Source organism: Lingula anatina, chromosome 3 (assembly GCF_051362555.1).
Source record: "Lingula anatina isolate TDL-2025a chromosome 3, LinAna3.0, whole genome shotgun sequence".
In the NCBI taxonomy this organism is placed as follows: Eukaryota; Metazoa; Brachiopoda; class Lingulata; order Lingulida; family Lingulidae; genus Lingula; species Lingula anatina.
Window position 1 is genome coordinate 32094686 of NC_141769.1, and position 24538 is coordinate 32119223.

The 24538-nt window shown below is 38.9% G+C and overlaps 2 protein-coding genes and 1 long non-coding RNA gene across 9 annotated transcripts in view; 1 reads left to right on the forward strand and 2 right to left on the reverse strand.

The window, feature by feature from the left end:
- The first annotated feature begins 93 nt into the window (after positions 1-93).
- LOC147763247 (uncharacterized) overlaps positions 94-24538 on the forward strand; it is a 72902-nt gene continuing 48457 nt past the window's right edge. Inside the window, exon 1 of the long non-coding RNA XR_015333417.1 lies at positions 94-350. This is a non-coding gene — a long non-coding RNA (uncharacterized LOC147763247). The remainder of the gene's footprint in view (positions 351-24538) is intronic.
- Positions 349-4719, reverse strand: LOC106161730 (uncharacterized). The gene is made up of 5 exons (XM_013538756.2): positions 4486-4719; positions 2267-2620; positions 1200-2027; positions 848-1039; positions 349-526 (listed from the first exon to the last, which is right to left on the reverse strand). The coding sequence occupies exons 1-5, from the start codon at positions 4588-4590 to the stop codon at positions 452-454; spliced, it is 1554 nt and encodes a 517-aa protein (XP_013394210.2). The 5' UTR covers positions 4591-4719; the 3' UTR covers positions 349-451.
- The window catches only part of LOC106161702 (protocadherin Fat 1), a 94070-nt gene continuing 76078 nt past the window's right edge, over positions 6547-24538 (reverse strand). For 4 of the 7 annotated variants that reach the window (XM_087008345.1, XM_087008342.1, XM_087008344.1 and 1 more), the window contains 18 exons: positions 24244-24403; positions 23641-23874; positions 23257-23402; positions 22781-23018; positions 22229-22443; positions 21810-21947; positions 21386-21529; positions 20677-20736; positions 18286-19528; positions 17746-17879; positions 17169-17559; positions 16744-16899; positions 16322-16489; positions 15872-16081; positions 15147-15659; positions 12699-12815; positions 10938-11000; positions 6547-9033 (listed from right to left, as the gene is read on the reverse strand). In XM_087008345.1, the coding sequence (XP_086864471.1) occupies positions 8270-9033; positions 10938-11000; positions 12699-12815; positions 15147-15659; positions 15872-16081; positions 16322-16489; positions 16744-16899; positions 17169-17559; positions 17746-17879; positions 18286-19528; positions 20677-20736; positions 21386-21529; positions 21810-21947; positions 22229-22443; positions 22781-23018; positions 23257-23402; positions 23641-23874; positions 24244-24403 (5094 nt within the window). In that variant the 3' untranslated portion in view covers positions 6547-8269. The remainder of the gene's footprint in view (positions 9034-10937; positions 11001-12698; positions 12816-15146; positions 15660-15871; positions 16082-16321; positions 16490-16743; positions 16900-17168; positions 17560-17745; positions 17880-18285; positions 19529-20676; positions 20737-21385; positions 21530-21809; positions 21948-22228; positions 22444-22780; positions 23019-23256; positions 23403-23640; positions 23875-24243; positions 24404-24538) is intronic. The other 3 variants (XM_087008346.1, XM_087008347.1, XM_087008348.1) reach the window with 3 other exon arrangements.

Genomic DNA, 24538 nt, shown 5'->3' on the forward strand with positions numbered 1-24538 from the left:
CCTCTTGCAGGGTACTTTTCCCCAGCGGGAGAGAATCAGAGAAACGTTGAATGGATTTGCCAGAGACATATCTGTGAATATATATATAGACATATCTGTGAGTATATATATATATACAGAAATAGTGAAAAATCGATCTGTGACCCTGGTAGAAGGTACAGATGCTGTAATCCTACAATGAAATCCATATTCCTCTTTTGAAGAAAAAACTTATAACATTCATAATTTTGGTCAATCACAATTCATAAACAGAGAGTCAAATTAGAAAAAAGTATATATGATTGTCGTCATTGGGAATTACTGTTTTCCATTGGCGTATACTTGTCAGAATTGTTGTAAAAACGTTAAGTGTTTAACGTCATATGTATGACGATTCTTTTGCTTGCGTCACACATGACACAATGCTGCTGTATAAGTTCACGTCACACATGATGTCACGTGGATTGGAGGATCAGTTTTCCCCGTGGCAGACGACAACTTTTCCATCCTGATCTCCACCTGGCGGGCTGATGGTTACATAGGAATACTGAAACGGGAGGGAAAGTTAAATCAAAGTTAATATAAAATGCTGATAACTTTTTATCAGTTTGCAAATGGGTAATGTTGAATAGTGCGGATGAACATCTTATGGGGAGAAAAAAGATGGCTTTATTAAAAAAAATGTTGAATAGTGCGGATGTACATCTTATGGGGAGAAAAAAAGATGGCTTTATTAAAAAAAGTCGAACTGATCCAGATTTAGTTGTGTTTTTAAGCGCAAGGCAACTTTAATTAGTATAATATAAAATGTAACTTTTTTTCAGCATATTACTTTTAATAACAAATATGTATTCAGTCCATTATTTACCTCTTTAGCACATTTAGTCCACGCCCCAGTGTTGGCATAAATAAGGTCATTCTTGGTGAAAGAATCTATTTTCTCCAAAACCCAACGGTGTGTGTGTGCCAATACCACCACATCTTCTGCGCATGCGTACAGGAGTTTGTCATAATTCCCCATGGCGGCCTTTACCATGTGGAACACTATGTCGTCGCCTCTCTGCGGGAAACAGCAATTTTTGAAAGATTTTAATGAAGTGTTGTGTATTTCGTTATGATATTACCGGTATATTACTCACTGTTTCCTACTTATCAGAGAAATGTAAGGTTGTAAAGGAAGCACTTGCAAAACAAATGGGGAAGCTATAGAAATGGCTTACCAATTTATTCAGCAGGCGAATGTAAGGATAGTTGAGGATGGTTCTCAGAGTCACAAATTTATCTTCGGCAATCACCAACTTCCATTCTCCGTCGAGTTTAGACGTGCCGAAGGCACCCTCCATCAGATTTCTCGTTAGCTTCTTTTGCACAGTTGCTCCCGCAAGGATTCTGGACAGATCATCTTCCAGAGACTTGGGAATTGTTCGTAAGAGCCCCTGGAGGAAGCTCAACAGTAGATGTTCCACGTCGTGCATACCATCAAACCTTTGGCTGCTAGCGACGGCTCTGGCAACATAGTAACCCACAGGGTATCCAGCGATAAGTTCCCCAGTGTCGCGTAGTGCATACGAGTTGAAGAGATCCCAGTCATGGCCGTGTGCAAAACGGATGCGGTACTGGTTCCCGCCACCGTCGTTGATTTTATAGATAAGCGTTCCTTCAACAAATCGGACCTTGGGTCCAAAAAACTTTTGCACCATTTCTGCCGTTATTTCGTGATCATGGTTTCCTCGGACGAAAAACACGTTGACATCCTTTTCATCAACCATGCGCCTGACCGAGCTGGTGAAATATTCCACCACTGGATCTGCCGTCCATTTCTTGGCTTGTTCTTCTATGGTTGGCGGGACTTGGTGTATGTCGTCAAGCCACATCTCGAACACGTCGCCAAGCATCACGTACGTGTGGATGCGCTCATTGGTCAGCATTTGGTCCATCTGGTACCGGACTTTGTCCGCCATTCCGTCTGACCAATAGCAGCTGAGGTGAATGTCGCTCATGACGTGGATCTCGCGTTTTTGGTTTTCTGGAGCGATGGCGAACTCTACCTGGAATGTGGTTCATGAATATATTTGAATTTGAAAGATTAAAAAAAAATTATGTCAGGTTTCAATGGCAAATCTTAGCGTAATACAAGCAATGCTCATTGTGTAAACCGCGTGATTGTGTAAAACATTATTGAGAACTAAATTAAAAATCAAGAAAAATGCTCGTTAGCGACAGTTCATTGAATCAAGATTACAGGAATTTTTTAAGCCGGACACTGAACATAGTATGTCCATCTTACCTCCATCACTGGTTCGCTCGACGTCCCCAACGGGGTCATATACTCGAACTCCACTTTTCGTTTGGCCCGCCAAACCTCCTTGTCCTTCTTGTATTCCTGAATATCCAATTGTTCGTTGGGATCCAATATGGCGGGCTCATTGTCTGCTGTGGATGGGAGAGGAATGTCGTCTGCCTCATATATGCTGAAATCGGCATCGCAGAATTCTGGAAGAACCTCTTTCCAGTTTCCAGGCGGCAGATCTTGGATTGCTGTGACGACGGAACTATCGGAAACCAGGCGACATGTTTGGTCTATCATATTACAGATGTATGTTTTAGCTCCTGGCCCGCTTATCTGTGAGCTGTACCGAAACTAAATGAAAAGTACAAAAATAAGTGATTGACAAAACTGTACAGAAATTTTGTGAAAGCAAATTGGTAAGCTTAAGAGGTTTTTTTCTCCTAGGACATAGACACCGTTCAATAACTCTTAAAGATGCATATGAAGTCAATTTTTTGCCACAAAAACCAACCAGATGCCAGCATATAGTTTCAAATAGTATAACTAAGAGAATTACCAAAAGACACTGCTTAATATTACCCGAAAATGATATTTGAACGGATTTTTCTGCTAGCTTTTTATGTTATAGATACACGGAGCAGAAAAGTAGGTCACGTAAGTAGGTTAAATTTCTGACCAAAAATTTGAAGAAAGGGGCAGTCTAAAGTCTTTTATGGCTGATCCAGTGATTTGTTCAGTTTATTAATTGGGATGTCGACTTTATTTGCGTCATATAAGAAACTAGTAGAAGTGGTTTTATATGTGTTACTGGGAATCCACGCTCCATCGATGCTCGGTTCATATGCACCTTTAAACTTAGTAAGAAATTATAATATATCTTATATTCCAATATTTGTTTTTATACGTCCCGTAAAAGTCAAATCTGGCCATTTTTAGTATTTAGGAATGCTGTATAGCACGTTGCAGCGTACTGGATGCTACAGATTCCACAATCTGTAATAATGGCCTGATAAACGTGATAACACCCACTTTGCCTGATGAAACAATTAGGTTCAATCTGACACAGTTAAAAGTATGGTGTTATCAGTAATATATGAGGATTAATACACAACCAATGTTACCTTGTTGAGATCATAAACATTGAATACCTGTTATGGCGATTATAACTAAAAGAAGGGCGGAATTCGCGTCGTGTACCGAGGTCACGAGCCGTTCAACACTGTACATAGATACCAGCGATAGATTTATAGTAACAGTTCGTCAGATTAAGGCGCGAAATCACGCTTATACCGGGGGTACTAAGCAACTATCAAATTATCGAAGTTACACTTTATGACATGTCCTATGAACATGCACCTTTAAGACAGCTTTTAACTCGGATTTGTTATATATTTTCATTTTGCACAAATGCAAATTTGCAAAATGCTTGTTACTGATAAAATTGTTATAAAGTTCATCAATTCATTTACGAAATAATGCTTTAAACGCATCTTAAAGAGAATGCTTGGGTCCTCACGACGATGGAAAGATAAATGGTAAGGGCCAGGATATCTCTCACTGTCAGGTAGACCAATTACACTCAGATTAAAGTTTTACAGCTGCTGCCTGTGTGAACTGACTACCGTAGTCCAGCGATACAAACACATTTTGTGTCTCTATTTATTTGAATAACATGAACAAAACGTAAAGTGGAAACCTACATGCATTACGCCATTTCTGTCTAATGACTGTTCACGAATCGAAACTTTGCTTATCATTTACTAGTACATAATTTATCATATACAACAAACAAAATATACAGACAAACAAACAAACAAGGACTATGTACTATACACGGCCGTGGTTTAATTTCGAATACTGCCCAGTGTCTGAACATGCCGGTTTATACCTTAGCAGTGGATCGATTCTGGAAGAAACACTTCTTTATACTAAAAAACTTAACCTTTGCCTCAAACATCTGCTAGATGCATTTTGTCTGTGTAAACCTAACTAACATTTAATTCGTCTGGAAGGCCTTCCATTGCAAGCATTCGTATGTTCCACACTTTCTCCTCTACAGTTTAGGCCTATACAGTTCACTGAAACATTTACTTTTGCCCAGAACCATAAACTGGTTGCCATGTATCAGAAAAACCGATGGTGATCAACGGTGATATCTGATAGTGATACTATCGAACCAACTGTATCAAACGGCTCATAGACTATTTACTGTCTACCTTTTCGGGTTGTTTCGCATCTCCTCCAGTCGAATTCCTTGATTGGCCATTCTTTCCATCTGCAGACGGTCTGACATCAACCACCTTAGACTCCTGACAACCCATGATGCTGTCCACAGCGGAGCAGACGCTTGCCACTGAACCTCCAATATATACAGCCAAAACAAGACCACGTCGCCCCTGTACTAAATAGTTGTGTTCACAACGTCACCCTTATCTGGGCATACGATTAATGGGGTCTATTAAGTTGACTAATATCTCAAGTCCCCTTATATTAGTTGCACGACATCAGTGAACTTGTGTTTTTAGCGCGTCTCCCCATTTCCGCTAACAGGGGCTAGCTATAATATAAGAAAGCCGACTTTGGAGAGAACTGGGTAAATCTCCAGTCCAGTGTGAGCGCTGCTTTTCTCTCTGAAACCCTCTGCTTTTTAACGGACGCGGTGCCCTTTTCAGGTCCCTCACGTGCTGTGATAACAGAAAATCAGGGGGAGGGGGAGGTGGGGTGGGGGTTGGGGTAATATTATGCTTGTTGTTTAATACCATTTGTAGGTAAAACAGAATTTAGGTGTATGCCATAATTGCTTGGTGTTACATATATACTGGAAAGCAATGAGTCTGTATAAGAGTGTCTAATTGCTACAGATATATTTTCCAGGTCAGATGATTTGCAGCAGCTGGGTAGTTTATTTTATATAAATAAAGCAAAATCTTATCTGGATGGATAACACGACTTGTTTTACTTCCTATACGGCAACCGCTCGTTATAGAGAAAATTATTTTTAAAACTGCCCAATGTTTGTGATATCACTAGCCACAACACTGTTTCATTTGACAGCATTCCATTAGCTACGAGATTGTCGCTATTTGCTCACTGCTATGCACACAGATATTTGACGGGCGTTCACAGTTCTAGCGAAATCCTAATTCAAGTAACCGTCCATTTACCGCCAATATTTGCCTTCAAAACAGGGGTTATATAAGACTGCCATTACTGTTAAGAACGTCGAGTTGTTAACTTTCAGGAAAAACTTAAGCACTTTTGGTATTTTCTTCCGCAAGTGCCACAATCTTGTTCCTTGGTTTCAATGCTATGACAATAAATAAATAAATAAATAAATAAATAAATAAACAATGCATAATACCACTTAAATGCGGCGTTGTGTGTACCTTTGCTCAAATATTAACCTCATATCATAACTGTTGAGAGACTACGCAGATAAGATTAACGGATAAGATTAAGTGCTTTCAATCACACGATTCCGGACGCATTGCATCAGGTGTTCTAGTACTAGTGTAATTTGCTGAGCTCTCCTATATTACCCATTCTCTATCTTTTAACCAGCCATTGTTTTCATTGTCAGGTGAAATTGATTGATACTTTATATTATGGATAATGTGCTTTGTTGAAAACCTTGAATTTGGCATAAGGCATCTTTTCAAATGAGGACCAGGCTTGAATCTCGATTCAATGGTGACATTTAAGCGACACGTTTTCTTAAAATTTAAATCTCAATGAATGATTCTATTGATTACAAATACTTTTGGAGCTGATCCACAAAAGTTAGATGAAAATTCAGCTGGCAAATACAGCGTTTCTGAGTACAGCATGGTGTCCAGGACCTTCTCCTAAAACTAGGACCTTATGTTTGATGGGCCCTAGTTTATACAGATAACAATTCCGTTCAGATTTTGTGAATATCTTTAAAAATTATAGTCCATTGCTTGAGAGGAGACATGCCTGAACCCTACCGCCTGGATAAAAGCACAGCAACCGCAATCCAATTTTGCTTTGGTACTTGACGTCCATTCAAAAACTTCATTAACCAGTGTTAGCACATTGATGCAGATAAATAGGGATTTAACTGGTCCAAGCAACTTGGATTATAGGGAAAAAATCTTAATTATAGCTAAGATCTAATAAACGGTTTATTAGATCTTAGATTATAGATAAAACAATTTTGCAAGGAAGAAAATTAAAACGCCTTCTTAAACCGAGTACTTTTTTAAAATCAATTGTGGACTTCCTTACACGGAGAACAAAACAACAGAAGCCACATATTGGTATGAAATGCGTATAAAATTTATTTCCATGTGACGTAAAATAATCCTACACGATGTACTGACAACCAGTCATTCCTATGGCATGCCTCCTACAGCGTCTTGCAACGGACGCCAGAAGACCCCAGTACTAGTACACTACTCTAACAGCGTCCCAGCCACTTCACCCGAGACAGGTGTTCTGGAACCCTGACAGTAAGTTACACTTTGTGTTTCTTCTTCTACTTCTTTGACACAATTCTCAATTACCACGACACTTAAATACAGAAAATATTACGAAAACCTTCATTCGAGCCAATTATAAAGCTCTCTTATTTAAATACACTGTTTCTGTGGACTTCACCTTCTAACTTGAATAAATTTACAATGGCACCAGTAGAAAATGACTTGTATTCATGTATGTTTGTATGTATACCAAGTTCACCACAAGCACATGTAAAGCTGCTTTTTGTTTTTCTTTAATACGAGATCAGGCACTTAGACCACACGAAATAGAAAAGGCACGCCTCCCCACACAATTCAAACCCGTGTCTCGATTTCCACGTGTCATGGGAAAGGAGGCTCGTAACAAAATATACACAAATGAAGAAAAAATTGAACTATTCGATGTGGATATGCAGGGTCTATAATTTTCAATTGCTTATCTTATGTACAGGCTAATAAATTGAAATACTGACTTCACAAATGAATGAAACACATGGCATTGTGCCGATATTCAGCCATCCAAAATATACAATTTGGATAGGTATGCATGCTTTTAAACTAAAAATGACCAATATTCCCACTACAAAGAACAAAACACTTATCTGTACACATTAACTTCACTTAAATATTCTTTGGTCCACTTTCTAAATAGCTCCACAAACTAGCCTCTATTTCAACATTTCAGATTGATACATTGAACAATATTTGTTATTTAAACATTCTGTGCATTTTGCTTTGATACAGAGCTTGGTTGAAGATTGAAAAAGCAAACACAAATATGATGTGTTGATAAAATACATACAGCAATGGAACTGTACAAAATGCATTGTGTGCATCTGCATAGGTCACCTGAAGAGAGCTCATAGAGCTCCTCACGAAGGCAATGTTCATTAATCAGTTAAATGCACCAGATACAAATCTAGACCTATATAATCATATTATACAAATACCTGTCTTTATTTGTCATCTGTGCTCACAAGAGCACTTCTAAACCTCAGCACCAGTATTGCATTTCAAATGTTGCAGTGGAAGATGCCATGACAGTGGTTGCTATGGTAACTGACAATGGCATAGCAACGATTCTTACAGAATAACTGTAACCATGCCAACAGTGACCAAGGCATCTGATGCTACACCACCGTAAACAAATTATGTCTCTTTAAGGCAACCTCATTTTACTTCATTGGAATAACAACTGTACAATTCTAAAATGGTCTTTAAAAGTACGATTTCCTAGCTACTTCCTGAATTGTAAAATGATAATCTTCAGCTCTCTAGATATTGAATGCTGTTGTACTGTTGTCCAAAGGACCCAAGTCCACACTAGAGATACAAAGTCATACACTTTAAAACTTACACAACATGTGACATTGATTGTATCCAACATAAAACACTGAAAAAAACAAAAACTGTTGGATTTCTCAGAATGCTAGTGACATGACTGAGATTTTCAGCTCAGTAATTTATAATCAAAGGACACCTTAACCTTGTTCAGCAGGTTTCAATGGCAGCAATGTTGTCACACTTGAGTGTGCAAATGTGCGTTGGACATCTTAGATGAGATATTATCGTCACTATCATTGTCACTGAGGTTAATTTCGCTGTCCTCTATTTCACACAGTCCTGAGATGTCAGACATGGAGGCGTTAGTTGATGTATAGCCACCCATCGACACACTCATGTCATCCACAGCCGAGGCTGCGGATTGGTCATAGTCCGTGTAATAATCCATGGGGAAACGTCTTGGCACATTGGGGAAACCGTATTGAACATTATTGTCACCTGCAGCCATATTGTTCTGAGGCTCCCGAGGGGGTTCGGGCCAGCGATCGTGATCTCCATTCCCATCCACATTATAGTTGGGAAGGTACTGGTTGGGGTGGAGATTGTAATTCAGCTGCCCAGGTTGGTAATTATCGTCATAATTCAATTCTCCCTGTAACTGTAAGATTTGCTCAAAATTGGGAGGTTCAGGGAAATCTAAATTGTCATCATTGTCATCAAACTCGTCATCATCGTCGTCATCCTCATTCTCAGCATATTCCGAGTCTCCCACATATTCTGAATCATATTCTGGGAATTCTGAATCATAGGGGTACTGGTTGCTGTACTGCATGGGTGGGTTGCTTCCAGAGGCCTCATTGGCTATCACAGTGTTGGAGCCTCCGCTTTGGTTACTCCTGCTACTGGAGGCTGGAGAGTCTGGGACTTCCTTCATAGGCACTTCTGTGATGTTAGGTAATGCTGGGTTAGGGGCCCAGTCTGAGGCATCCCAGTGGTAACCTGGCAACAGAGAAGACATGTTGAATGAGGAATGCTGGGATAATGATAGTGTCAGGTGAGAAAATGTGGAACATTTCCTAGTTCCCTTTCAATGATAACTGTCATGTGCTTTTTTTTATCATGAACGAGTGCATTTGTGAACTTCCAGACAGGAAAGAAAAGACTTAACAACAATCATTAACAAAAACTAGTGATTTTAGAGAATATTTAACATGTAAAGCTACATATTCATGAGACAAGAATATAGAAAGTTAAGATACAAAATAACATATTCAGCTTGCATGAAATAATATCATTCATGAAGAAACTAGTTTTACTTCCGGTTATCAGAAGCTAATATTGGATAAATGATCAGGGCATGCATTGTGATACCACATGCTTTGCACCCCACTGTTATTAGATGTTTTAGGAAAGAAATGAAAAAATCATTCTGATAGGAACAGACTTAAGTTTTGATAAACATGTTGCTTGTATTATACTGCTGATATGGTAAGCCTCATTTAAAGATTTTTGGTTGGAAAATATAATTCAATCATTCTGAAACCTGTTCCTTTTTAACATGGCTAAATTTTAGTGAGGTCAATAATAATTATTGTTTGTTCTGCTTGGCATTATGAATCTTCTTGAACAATAAAGAATCATATTTGTGCCTCCACTGTGGCTGGAAAAAAACAGTCATGCAATTATATTCCAGTTCCCTTCACAGGCAAGTGGTTCTCTTTGCGTTAAGTGTGATCCCCCCATTGTGTTAGATGTGATCCCATTGTGTTAAGTGTGATCCCATTGTGTTAGGTGTGACCCCATTGCGTTAGGTGTGATCCCACAGTGCATACCATGGTCAATATAGTTATCATCACAGAAATCACAATTGTTGCCGTGAAAGGATCTGCTGTCAATATTCAGAGTAACATGCACTGCTTCTATGATGTGGTGATTGCTATATTGGGCATGCTGTGTACTTATTAATTTTCCTCAATATATCTCTAATAGATATGTCAATTGATATCTGTATATCATATAACTGGTGGTAATCCTAAGGCCATATGTCTACGGATATATGTGCTCTTGCTGTTATGTGAAACTCCTACAGGAATATTGCTATGTTTTAAAAACTTATAACTTCTTTCAACTCAAGGGGAGGTACATAAACGGATAGGACAAAATACAAAATATGATTCACAAACACCACCTCACTATAGGCCACCACACTTGGACTCAAGTGACGAGGGGAAGGGGATCTAAAATCAACTTATGTTTGACACCAGTTGGAAAATAAAACCAAATTCCATCAAAACCAGATAACATCACGATGCAATAAAATATATGCATATCATAAAGAAAAATTGTATGATTATAGACAAAAACACATGCACATGTCAAAGAAAAAATAGATAGTCAACCAATCACATGATAGCCAGGTAATGCAGAATTGCTTTTAGTACTTAAATGATTATATTAAAGAAACAGATTCTATACATATTTTTCTTCTATGCATCAGCAACAGAGCCCAATCCCATACTGATAGAAGGAAGGAGTAATGGACGAAAAAAGAGAAAGGACTGTACATAAAGCTTTATTTGAAATACAAAATTCTAAAGTAAGAAAATTCCTTAAAGGGGATAGAAATTTTATGAAAATAAAGAAGGCCCAAACCACTTTTGGTTTTACTCATATATGATTTCACTCATTCTTTTCTACTTTCTGCTGTAATATATAATAACAATTTTTAAAAATAAATAAAAATAATATGTTGGCAAAGGGATTTTTGGTGGTTAAAACAAACAGGAGGGAAGAAAGAACACTGAAACTAATGCACAGAAGACATCTACAACAAGATGAGTGTAAGTGTTCAGTGGGTCCGCTACCACTAGGGGGCGCTACCACTAGAGGGTGCAGGAAAATACCTCTCTTCCCACGATTGGCTGCCGTAAAGGAACGAAGATTTGCACGCGTTAGATTTGAGATTGCTACAAGAAAGAAATGGTCATGACAGTTGAACAATCTTAACTATATACACTAAGAGTTATATCATATACTAATACTAGCCACCATCTTCTTCAGCTATAGCTAGGACATTCCAATATGTCCTTCTACACCAGGCCTTTATGACTAGTATGCTGCAAGAAATAATGCATTAACCTCTCTTTCTCATGGATTTCCCCCATACTGTAACATGACATATACTATAAGAAGTACCATACCATCTCTAGCTAAATAGTGCATGCAACATCCAATATACATTTATTTTCTACTCAAGTTGTAGAATCTATACTTGTGGAGAATTCAGAGTTCACAAAGTTCATAATATTTAACCATTTACATTACAAGGTAATAAAACTGAGCCATAAAAGGACATCTTTCTTACTTTCACTGAAAATATCTTCTTCTTATAACTTATAATATAAAGACATTCACATAAATATAATAAGAAACCTGAATCCAATATACAAAGTGCCCACCATGCTTCTCTCAAGTAATCCATACACTATAACCATGACATATCAAAAGTCATTTCAAGCATACAATGATACAATGCATAATTTCCAAACATTTCAAACTGTGCCCACAAGAGAGAGAGAGGAGGAACAAGATATCACATCAAGAGAGTATTGTACAACACTGCAAAGGAACTGAATACATCCTAATCTATTTTCCTGGTACAAATGGCAGATTATGATAAATTCCATATTGAAATACTCAAAATAAAAACACTGAGCACCAGTTTCTAAACAAGTGATCAAAAGTTAAGTATTGGGCTATTTTGATGTATGATTTGCACAATTCCCCAGTTTGCACAATACAATACAATACATAGAAGAGCATGCCTCATGATGGTGATCAGAAAATAGGGAAAGAATTTACAAAATGTGCACAAGATAAATTACAGTCCAGAAACTTTTTTAACTGTTCAAAAAAAAGTAAAAAATATAAAATAGTGCAAAGCAAAGGTAGTACGTGAGATGGAAAATTTCAGAAACATTTTATGCTGAAAAACAGTGATCTACGCTCCAGACACACTCTTCAGCTTACAAATACATATCTTTAATAATCTACCTATAATTCTTTTCAACACACAAACAAAACACAGAGATCCAACTCATTAAGTGAAAGAGTACTTTTTCTAACAGGAATTGGCAAGGAGGATTATAGGATAAGCTAAACTAACAACCTGATTGCCTTGAAGTCAAGTTTACATATATTCCTAATATTAACCTTGGACAACAACCAGTTCAAATAGTTGTAAGACATGGATATGAATGAGAAACCAAACACACAACAAGTCCCATTCAAGACCAGGATGACAATACCACCTGTACTATATCTACTAAACATTTAATGTCCAATACAAATAATGAAAGCCACCCCAACCTATATATATATAAATATCAGTATATCTGCAAGGTTCCTTCAAGCTGCTGATCCTATATGTATCCCATTACAATGTATAAAATATTTGTTAAAGAATACCTACAAATATTTATAAATTTTATCTATAATATGACAATGTTTAAATTTATCAACACTGTATCAATACATATCAACATTGTATCAATTCATATCAATGCAGTATCAATACATATCAACACTGTATCAATACATATCTACACTGTATCAATACATCTCAACATTGTATCAATACATCTCAACATTGTATCAATACATACCCATCTCATCCTCAGACTCCTGCAGACTGCTCATAGAGCCAGGGCCTGCATCCTGGAACTGCTGCCTGGCCTGCTGGAGCGCCGTTAGTCTGCTGTCAGTACTGCTCTTGGGGTCACCTGGACAGAGATGAGGGGAAAATGAATTCAGAAACTAGAGGATCAGAGAGGCGATACCGCCTCCAGATATTGTACCACCAGCTGGAGTAAGCGCATTCGTATGGACCCCCCCCCCTCCTAAAAGGGACACCATCACCAGTCTGGTGTTTGACAAGCTCTATAAGATGCAATCAACAAGAGTTCTCAAAATATGCAAAAAATATAACTAAAAATGATACAATCAAGCAGATTTTCAAATTGACTTGCATTTTCCTACCCTTGCTCACTACTGTATTCTCTAGACAAAAGGCCTATTGGTTTTCCTTGAAATGTGTTGTCAATGGTGCATATATGCTGACAAAAGAGAAAACCTAGGGGAAACAATGGGCACATCTCTGCTAGATTTAAAGATATGAGAGGCAAGAAAATATGCAAAGCTCAGTTCATGGTGAAAAAGTAGGTCAAAGGTCAATTTCAATATCATAGTATATGAATTTCTATTCAAGTTCAATAGCAACCATGGACATTTCTTTGCCAATTTTGCAGATTTAAAGGCCAGAAAACATGCAAAAAGCAGTTCATCATAAAAAGTAGGTCAAAGGTCAATTTCAAGGTCACAGATTGCTAGTGTATTACTTCCTATTCAAGTTCAATAGTAACTATGGACCTATCTGTCAGTTTTGAAGATAAAGGTGAACGAAAATTTGCTAAGTTCAGTTCATAGTAAAAGGAAGGTCAAAGGTCAATTTAAAGGTCAGAGTAAATTGCCAGTTCATGACTTCCTATTTAAGTTCAATAGTAACTATGGACCTATCTCTGCCAGTTTTGGAGATTAAAGGGAACAAAAATTGGCAAAGTTCAATTCATGGTGAAAAGTAGGTCAAAGGTCAATTTTAAGGTCACTGATTAATTGCCAGTATGTGACTTCCTATTCAAGTTTAATAGTGACTATGGACCTATCTCTGCCAGTTTTGGAGATTAAAGGGAACAAAAATTGGCAAAGTTCAATTCATGGTGAAAAGTAGGTCAAAGGTCAATTTTAAGGTCACTGTTAAATTGCCAGTATGTGACTTCCTATTCAAGTTCAATAGTAACTATTGACCTATCTCTGCCAGTTTTGGAGATAAAAGGGAACAAAAATTTGCAAAGTTCAGTTCATGGTGAAAAGTAGGTCAAAGGTCAATTTCAAGCTCACATCTAGATTGCAAGTAAATGACTTCCTATTCAACTTAAATAATAACTATTGACCTATCTCTGCCAGTTTTGGAGATATAAGGGACTAAATGTTACAATTCTGAGTTACAAAAATGTGCCACCACAAAGTACTTTTTAATACAGCATAACACGAAAACCGTATGAAATACAAAAAAACGGAGACCACTCTCAGTGTTGGGCTTTACATGCTCTACAAAATGCAAAAAAGAACGGGTCGCTAGCATTAACGGTTCCCGAATTAGAGACAGTTTTCATTTTCGGTATTTTATGGCCGCTACTCCTGTGAAAATGCACCGATTGACCCCAAATTCACAGAGATGAAAGATGACCCAAAGGGTAACACTTTCCAATATAATTATTGGTTAAGTCTGTGTAGTGTCTGAATAACAGTGCAAATAATATTTTTTTTCGTAAAAAATTTCATTTTTTTGAAAATTTTGGCCCGTTTGACCTTGAAATAAAGGTCAAAGGTCAAATCCAAGGGCATATTTGAAATCTACACATATGACTTTTGGAAAGCCGTCTGTAGAAAATTTTCCCATAATTCCTTCCGTAGGGTAGATAATTGGCATTGAATTTTCAAAAATTTTGACAAGGGTGCATTTCAAGGAGCGTCACGCCCAGGTCAATGTACCGACTGAGACAAAAAAACCTGGGGGTTCAAGTTGAGGTTATATGTGACCTAAATCCAAGAGATGGGGACAGGGGTCCTTGCGGTCTAGGAGGAGAAGCGGTAACGGTGACTTGTATCCGGCGCCAGTACGCGGAGCCGGCGGAGCTTACGGAGCCGGCGGAGCCAACGGAGCCGGCGGAGCCGGACGAGACGGGTCGGGACTAAAACCATGAGTACCGCCAGCGTACACGCTGGTGGTACTAAATACACAGACTTGTGGACTGGTTATCTAGCTCGTGTAAATGATTGGCTAAAGTATTTCAAATGGACCATTAGAGTAACAAAATTGATATCACACACACACACACACACACACACACACACACACACACACACACACAAAAAACAGAACTCCACAATTAACTCGCGTGATGTAAAGTTTATATAAAGACACTAGCCAAGTGTCTATAAGATTGGTAAGAATATACTTAACAAAGAGTTGAATATCTTCTCAGACAACTTACCTCCAGTGAAGGTCTCCATGTTGTTGGACATGGGGTATTCAAACTCCCAGGCAGGTTTCTGAATGGACTCGCTGTCAGAGGCAGACAATGTAGGCAGACTAGGAGCAATACTAGCCCCAGATTTCTCAAAGTTCAAATTCTGCAGGAATTCCGGGATCACTATAGGCATATGGATGCTCTCCAACTCCTCCGCGGCACTCCCATAATTCCTGACTGTGTCGAAGTTGTTCAGCGTGTTCACGGAGTCGTGCGTACTTGGCGTGTACGAGGCGGGACGGTTGGGGACAGGGGGCGGTCGCGGGCTGGGAGGAATGTTCGGAACCACTGCTGCTGCATCAATGTTGCTGAGTTTGCTTCTGGTGTACTCTTCCTGGTTACAGTTCAGAATCATATTGTCTGTCTCGTTGTCCAGAGCATCTTGGCGAATCCTCTCCTGTCTGCGTTTCTTTCGTACAACATGGCGCCTCACCACCACAAAGATGATGACGATAAAAAGGATGCCAACCACACAACCTGAAATCAAACATTTAATTCACATTTACTTTCTTTTTTTCCTAAGAAAATATATTTCATTAATTTGCAGTTTTTCTTTTACGAAATGCCCTGATAGAGAAATGTAAGCAGCACATTTAGTGTACTGGTCTACAAATTTACTCAAGGAAATATTTGTCCAACGATCTTGATCATGATGATGGTGATGTTGGGATGTAAATGAAGATACTCACCTGCTGTGACAGCTATCTCCTCTATATCAAAGCCAACTCCAAATTTGCCCGCGGTGACAGAGACAGGGAAGTCTATGACGTCACACAGGTCACCTTGACCTCCTTTGGTACAGTTACAGATGAAGCCACCATAGGTGTTGTGACAGCTGCCTCCGTTCTTGCAGGGATTTCTCACCTTGCACTCGTCAATGTCGTACTCACAGTGAGGACCTGAAAGGGACAAGATTTGGATCACAGTTTTTTTTAGACAATTAGTTAAACCTTCCCTAACTCTGATATATTACATACACAGCATTTACCTAAAACCATGAACAATATAAGTATCTCTGTTATAGTCTATCTGCAATATCTGAAGTATGTGAGAATATGTATACGGATAAACACGCACTAAATGTGAATAGTAAAAGAAATTCCTACAAAAGATTCTATTAAACAAAATAGTAAGCATACCTTCAAAATTGTTCCCACAGTTGCAAGTGGGCCCAGTCAGGCCCTCGCTGCATACTCCTCCATTTTTGCAAGGGTTGGGCAGACAGTAGAAGCCATAATCACACCTCTTGCCTGTGATCTGCCCCTTACAGTGACAGCGGAAGTCATTGGACAGATTAATACAGGTACCTAAAGGAATAACAACTGGATTACTATTGGTCCTTTTAAAACAGTGACAGTGGAGGTCATTGGACAGATTAATACATGTAATTGGTGGAATATATCACAGGAAAGTAATTTCTGACCCTGTGACAATCTCATTCATTTCTACTGACAATCTTTAAACAAAAAAGGGAGAAACTTTACACTGATTATCTAAAATAAACATATTCTGCGTCTCATTTTGAATTTATCATGGAAGATGTCAGTGAGTGTTTCCTTACCTCCATGTAAACAGGGGCTGCTAGCACAGGGGTCCTTGTCAAACTCACAAGTCGCCCCCTTAAAGCGGGAGTGGCAGTCGCAGCGGAATCCAGAAGACTGACCTGGTGTTGGGGTGCATGTGCCTCCATTATGACATGGAATACTGCGACACACCCCTACAATATAGAGAGAGTTATAGCGGGAGTGATGACAAATGCAAAAATTCTTCAATCTTGATATGACAAATTAAAAATTTTGGTCTAAATTAAATGACAACTATTAATTTTTTAACTGATTTATATTATGAAATTTCCACTGAACATTTTCACTTAGTGACCCATGTATACATAAAAATATATATGTTTTTCTTTTTTCATTTATGAAGTATCTGACGTGTATGAAAACAAATGTCCTAAAAAATATAACAACATGGATAAATACTGACCTATGCCAGGCAAATCTGCATCACAACTAAATTTCACATTGGATAACTTCTGCACTGTTGCAACAGCATTGCTGTTCTTATATGGTAATATCTGCCCCTTGACCTTCACCTCCTTCATACAACCCAGGAAGCTCTGCCGTATGGTCTGCGTGCTGTCTTGTACTTCGGCACCAAAGTACACAGAGTTCCCATACAGGTTTACCACGATGTGGGTCCCTGGGGCATTGGCCTCATCTGTGAACTTGTCGTCAAGCGTGAGGGTAGCATGGTTGCCATGGCGTTCTACTGTGATTTTGTGCCAGCTGCCATCGTTGATCTTCTGCTGAGAGATTCTGACCAATCCTGGCCCGCTACCGCAGTCAAAGCGGTACTGGATGTAGCCATTGGACAGCTGCAACAGTGTCCAGTTAAAACATTACCAACCCTCAAGTATGCTTTGTAGGTGTCTTTACATTCTACCAGTGCATTACATTTCTTACATAAAATTTCAATATGTAGGCACAGGCAACAATCAGTTTTTAATTTTTGGTTCTAAAATGTTTTTGATAGCTTAGCACTCACTTATCACTTTACTCACCTCTAGCACACTGAAATCAGACTCCCCTGTGGCATACATCAACATGGCAGATGCCTGCAGGGTGCGAAGGCTCATAGACAAACTGAGGCGGCGACGGATGGTCTCCTTCAGTATCCAGTGGGCAAAACTATCACCTGCAAAGGGAACATAGACATTTTGTTGTTATTATTATTAATGATCATCTACAGATATACCAATTCCTTGATATGGCTGTAGTTGAAAAGAATGCATTTCAAACTCTTTTTAACATCAAGATTAACCACATACAGACCAAGTGCAATAAGTTTACAAATCTAAATATGGTTCTGTGCCCTTACGTGTGAGAGTGTGGGGGCATATAAAGGCAGAAAACTGCCAAGAAAAAATAAGGAAATGTTCACCTCTGAAATTATATGACAGAGTAGAAGAAAAGGTTCATGTCTAAAAAATACAGAGACATGTGGTTTGCAAGAGAACGTTTTAAAACGTACAAGAGAACAAATTTACAACCTTACAGTGACAGCAGAACACTGGTGACAGAATAAGAAATGCACCTCATACCTGAGAACATGAGGGGTTTCTGCTCCATACACGTGGAGTCCAGGCAGTTGTTGATGTCCTCTGGAAGATCCATCAGACACTTGGGTCCCGTCTTGCCACGCGGACAGATACACTTGTATCCATTCATATCTGGTTCACACTCTTTGTATGCTGGGCATGGGTTATCAGAGCACTCGTTGATCACCTGTGAGCACCTGTCACCACCATAGCCCAGCCTACAGCGGCATTCTGGGACCAGTTGGAACTTCGCAGCCACGTAGCTCTCACTCTCGGTGATGATTGGCTGAACTTGGCTCCTGTCAAAATGGATCATCATTTCACAGGAGCCTTTGTCGCAGTCGTCACGCTTGCAGACATCGTCCACGATTTTTAAAATTTGCACGCCCATTTCCGTTTCCATTCTGTCTTTAGCTTGGGTCAGCTTTCTATGCAGAGCTCTGCGTTTGTAGTAGGTGCTACGAGATTTCTCAACAGCCAACAGAACATCAAGATCTGAGCTGACATCTCGTTTTTCTCGGACTTCTGGTGTTGTCAAATGTGCAGGCTGCACGCTGAGAATATAGATGTCCTGAATGCGTGGGGTCAATCCCTGCCAGAGGATCTGCCTGAACTTGTTCTTATGTAGTGTAATAAACTCTTCAGGGAGCATGTTCTTAAAACGGATGGCCACCGCGTGCTCCACCATGTCCTCAGTGATGACAGACACGTCCAGCTTCACCTCTCCATAGGTGACAAATTTCCCATCCGTGACGCTGACATTCAGGATGTACATGCCAGCATCCAGCCCACTGAAGGCAGTGATGGTACCATTCTGCTCACTGATAGAAAACAGACTTCGATCAGAGACCAAGTTATAGGTCAGTTTATCGTATGTGTCCCTGTCGACAGCCTTGATCCTCCCAATGGTGCCTCCTGGAAACTCATCCAAGTATGAGCTAATTGATAATGTCAGTGGGGTAATCTGAGGCGGATAGGTCGGCTCTTCAATGATCCTCACAGTGACGTAGGTGTCGGAGAACAAGCGAGGAGTGCCGTTATCATGGACCCGCACTATCAAATCGTACACATCTTGTACTGTGCGGTCAAACGTTGCCGTGGTGATCAACACACCATTGTCGTTGATGCGGAACTCGTTGTTGTAGTTTCCTTCAATGATGTTAAAAGTGAACGGCGGCCCATTAATCCTGGTGTCCTGGTCACTTACTATGAACCTCAATGTGGAAAATCCTGCCTCACGATCCTCCTACAAAATCAAAAAGGTTTTACTGTAAAATTTATATCAACGAAAGAGATATAACTCTGGCAAATGTAGTTTTTCTTGCCAATTCTTGTTTTCAGATTGATCAAGTTTAATTTCTTATCTATGGTAAAAGATTTGTTTTGTGAAAAAAAAAGTATTCTGGTACTACGGAGATCCCCAAAGAAACTCATACCTGCAAATTTAAGCATAAAACTAAACTGTAGTACTTCTGCATATTTAACATGCACACACATATACACATACACATACACATACATTCTAACAAACATGCTTAAAAAACAACATGTACTTAATTTGCACATCTGACCTATTTACACATAACTACACCTACATTACATTCATTCACACTAACATATTAACTATACATCTATTATTTCATTCAAGACAAAGTACTACATATTTCTTTTATTATTTAGAACACAGATATCATGTGTTAAAAATAATAACAGGTTAAAGACTTTTTTAAACTGAGAATAGATATAATGAATAAGCAAGTAACTATCCCTTACATATGCTCAAACTAATAGATTCAATTTTATCTTACTTTCTGAACAAAACCTTATAATGCAGTGAAACAACAACATCAACAGGAATGAGAGTATTATGTATTGAAATGTGTTTGATTTGCCAAAAGATGATCTGAATCAGAGCAAAGAAATATACCAAGCATGTTCATTGATGTCATTTGTTTGAATCTGCACTGAGACATATTGGAGCATAGTGTATAAGAAACAAGTCTATCTTTGCAATTAATCAACAACAGTTTTTAAAATATAATTTCCAAAATCAGGTGGTGTTACAATACAACAGTTCTCATTCCCAAATATGTGACATGAAATGTGACAACAATAAAAAACAAGCAAAATGTTAATATTTCAGACATTCTTGTGATCAGGCATCCACTGACATCATTCACAAAATGCAGAAACTAATAAAAAGCATTGTGACATCGCTGCAGGTGACATTATAACATAAAGCTTTCAAGACCACGAGATGCAAAAGTGACGCCATACAACAGATGGTGACAACACAAACAAACGCCTGGTGACAACACAAAACATGGTGACTTCACACAGCCCTGAGTGAAATGCAAGACGTGCAAATGCATGAGCACGCATGCATGAACATACTCTGATTGCTTGGGTGTCTGCGAGCACTCGACGTCGTACACTCCTACCCGTCTCGTCAACCTTTTGAGGTTGAAAGGGAAGCAAACGAAAACAAAATTTGTGGAGTTTTCTACTTGTACCACTAAAAGTACTGGTAATCAAGATACATTCTTTAATTCAAAGCATGTAATTATGTTGAACAAAACCATTCACTAGAACACTATAGAAATATTTGGATTATAACCAGTCATTCTCAGGCGGCTGTGAAGTTGTTCATAGCCCGAGCTAAAAAAACTCTGTTAATCTGCAAGTTAAAGCCAGGAAGCATGGCCAGTCACGATTCTCAAGTGAGGTATCGCATCATCATGCCTTATATTAGAATCTGTTTATTTGTGAAGTGAAAATATATCATATATCTTTAAATCATAATTATCAAAATAAATTCATTCCAATACAGATACTGTTCAAACAAAAGTATCAGCACTAGTACATAGTTTTTTTCTTTTAAAAGGTATTATTTCAAATCCTCTTTTGGTATTTCCTCTATAGCCTAAAAAATACACCCTTTATCAATTTCCAGATTTGCTATCTTATGCTGAACCTTTTGAAACAGCCTCTACAGAATACTTCTTTACAAAGAATTAGTCTCTCCAGCCTATGAAAGAAGACCACTTCTCATCCTGCACCCCTCCCCCATGGTGAATAAAATAATAAAAACATGTCACTTTACCTGTACCACAGCTGTGTAATTGCTCTGAGAGAACTCTGGTGGGTTGTCATTGGCATCGCCCACCTCCACAATGACCACTACATTAGTGGACAGGGGTGGACTGCCCTGGTCAGTGGCGGTCACTTCAAGACTGTACTTGGGAATCTGAAGAGGTGAGATTTAATATGACATATTTATAATACTGCCTTCATATCAGACCACTAGGTGGCAGCACCAAACAGTGACAATCCAGATAAGCGCAGCTACAGTAATGAAGTTCCAAAACTGATAATTATTCAAGTACATTGCACAATTTACTTATTAATTCAATCTTGCCATTAAATGTAAGCTATAAGTGTGATATCAACATTTCGCAGGAGAAAATCAGTTAGAACTTCAAGACAAAAATTCATTCACAACCTGAATATAACACTATAGTAATTACCATTTCTCTATCTAGAGCCTCCTGAACCTTTATTTCTCCTGTCTTGGGGTTAATTTTAAACTGAGCCAGTTTGTCCCCCTTGGTGATGGCATAGGTGATGGCAGCATTCTCGCCACTGTCTCGGTCATCAGCCTGCACCTGAATACAGCAAGAAGAAGTGTCACTATGAGGCTGAACAGATGGTGGGGGTGTTATTCTGTGGTCTGCTATGCTTGTGTGTCACAGATGTGACAGAATTATTGTCAGCTGTGACAGTGTGTTGATTGTGTTGGGTGTAGGTATGCTGATTGTGTCAGTTGTGATAGTGTGTTGATTGTGTTGGGTGTAGGTATGCTGATTGTGTCAGTTGTGACAGTGTGTTGATTGTGTTAAGTGTGACAGAGTGCTGATTGCGCTAGTTGTGCCATTCCTATATTTACCTGTATAACACTATATCCCACATCGACATCTTCCCTCAGAGACACACTGAACACTGCCTCACTGAAGATAGGAGCGTTGTCATTGTAATCTGTCACGTTTATCCTGACGACCGCCTGGTCACTCAGAGGAATCTGGCCGTGATCTCTGGCCTCAACGGTCAGCACATACTCCTTGACCAGCTCATAGTTCAGCAGCTTTCGAACTGTGATTTCACCTGAATAATAAATTACAAAATAATTATAACTATTCAATATTTTCAGTGAATATCTTTATCTCTCTTTAAATGATACCTATAAGGATATTTTTTTATTAAACAGACTTATTAACCCAAGGCATTTCTGAATACCTTCCCAGAACATTTCAAGACTTAATAAGAATAGTGAGATGGAAGAAAACAACGGAGCTGAATAACTTTTTCAAGTCTGTTTTTGGAACATTTCACACACTATCCAGCAATTTTCAAACTCTATTCCTCTCAGAGCAATGACACCATTCAAAATTCCTCAAACTTTATACAAGACTTAAGATAATCACCCCAAACCCCTTCTCACCTGTCTCTGCGTCAATGGCAAATACACCTTGGTTGTTCCCGCCCACAATGGAGTAAGCAATCCTGGCGTTTTCTCCGATGTCCTTGCTAGTGGCCTTCACAGTGGTCACCACACTGGTCAGCTGCTTGTCCTCACGCACACTCACCGCGTACATGGACCGACTAAACACTGGAGGGTTGTCGTTGATGTCCGTCACGCTGACCAGTAGCTGCGCGGAGGAAGTCAAGCTGGGAGTACCCTGGACGGTGTGAAGTTAAAATTTATGATTTGTTTTCTTTTATTATTTAATGTATGTATTTATCTTCTGAGCCTGAATAATACTGACTTGAAGTAAAAATTGTTTTACTGTAAACTTCACTTATTCAAAACAAGGCTACAACTCATTTGTTATTTCAATAAGAAATGTTTGGGACAAATAATTTTCATGTTTCATTTCATCTTTAGTAACCAGATACTATTCAAACATGATTCCTCACCTTATCATAGGCATACACTGTAACATTATAGAAGGCCTTGGTCTCCCTGTCCAGTGAACTGTTCAAACTTATCACTCCGCTGTCAGGGTTGATTCTGAACGGGATCTTGGACTCCAACATCAGGTAGTGTACCTTACGATTTAAACCTGGGAAAGAGGGACACAAGTGTTGAATATCAAGTCTTTGTAAAAACTTTTGTATTCTTTCAATGACATTATATACTTATTATCATTACTTTTATGTGTTTCCTTTTTTCAAAGAGAACATGAAGCTGAATCATTACATCACATTGTAAGCAGAAACAACGCAGATTGCATATAAAACCGCATTCTATTATCCACCATGCCAGAAGGAAATAAGCCCTGTTCAAGAGACTCCTCTCACCTATATCACTATCAATGGCAGACACTCGCGTTAGGAGGGTATTGGGTTCAGCATTCTCAGGGATGGCCACTGTGTATTCAGTTCTGTCAAACCTGGGTGGGTTGTCATTCACGTCAATGAGGGTGACATACAGCTCCGTGGTGCAGGACTTTCCCCCCTTGTCTACTGCCCTCACCATCAGCTGGTACTCTGCAGCCGTCTCCCTGTCCAGGGGGGCTACTGTAGTGATAATACCTACAAGAAGAGAGTCACCGATTTAAGATCCAACCCACAGTGAGCAAAGAAATCACTTACAAATACCTATCCATAACTTCTTGAGTAAAGGACATGTGATGACAAATTAATCAACAATCAGAGGTGAAAGCATTATGTCCTTGATGGAGGTAAATATCTAGCATTTTGTCAAATTATAATCAAGTCAACTTTTACATTTTTCACAGTATGCAGTTTCCAAGTTATTTTTTTTTTTTTCAAAAATGCCCTTACTGGAAAAAATCTCTCTTACATCAAACCTAAATGTGTAAATCCACAGATAAAAAACTCAATTCATCTAATCGTTAGTATGCATCCCTCTGACACTGACATCTGAAAGCACCTACTTACCTGTCTTTTCATTCATTTCAAACATGTATGCCCCAGCGCCCTCTAGACTATATTCTATCTGTGCATGTGACGTGCCCGGCTGGTCAGCATCTGTTGCCTGGATACGTCCCACAAAGCCACCGACCTCAAAGTCTTCTGGTTTCACCACCTGGTGTAGAGGCTGAGGAAAAAATAGGAACAATAATATAACACATCAATTTAAACTATGAGCTATCAATGGCACAAAGATTTAATATATCCAATGAAGTTGAGGATATTTTTATTGTATTCCCCTTTTTAAGCTGATTCTTATTAA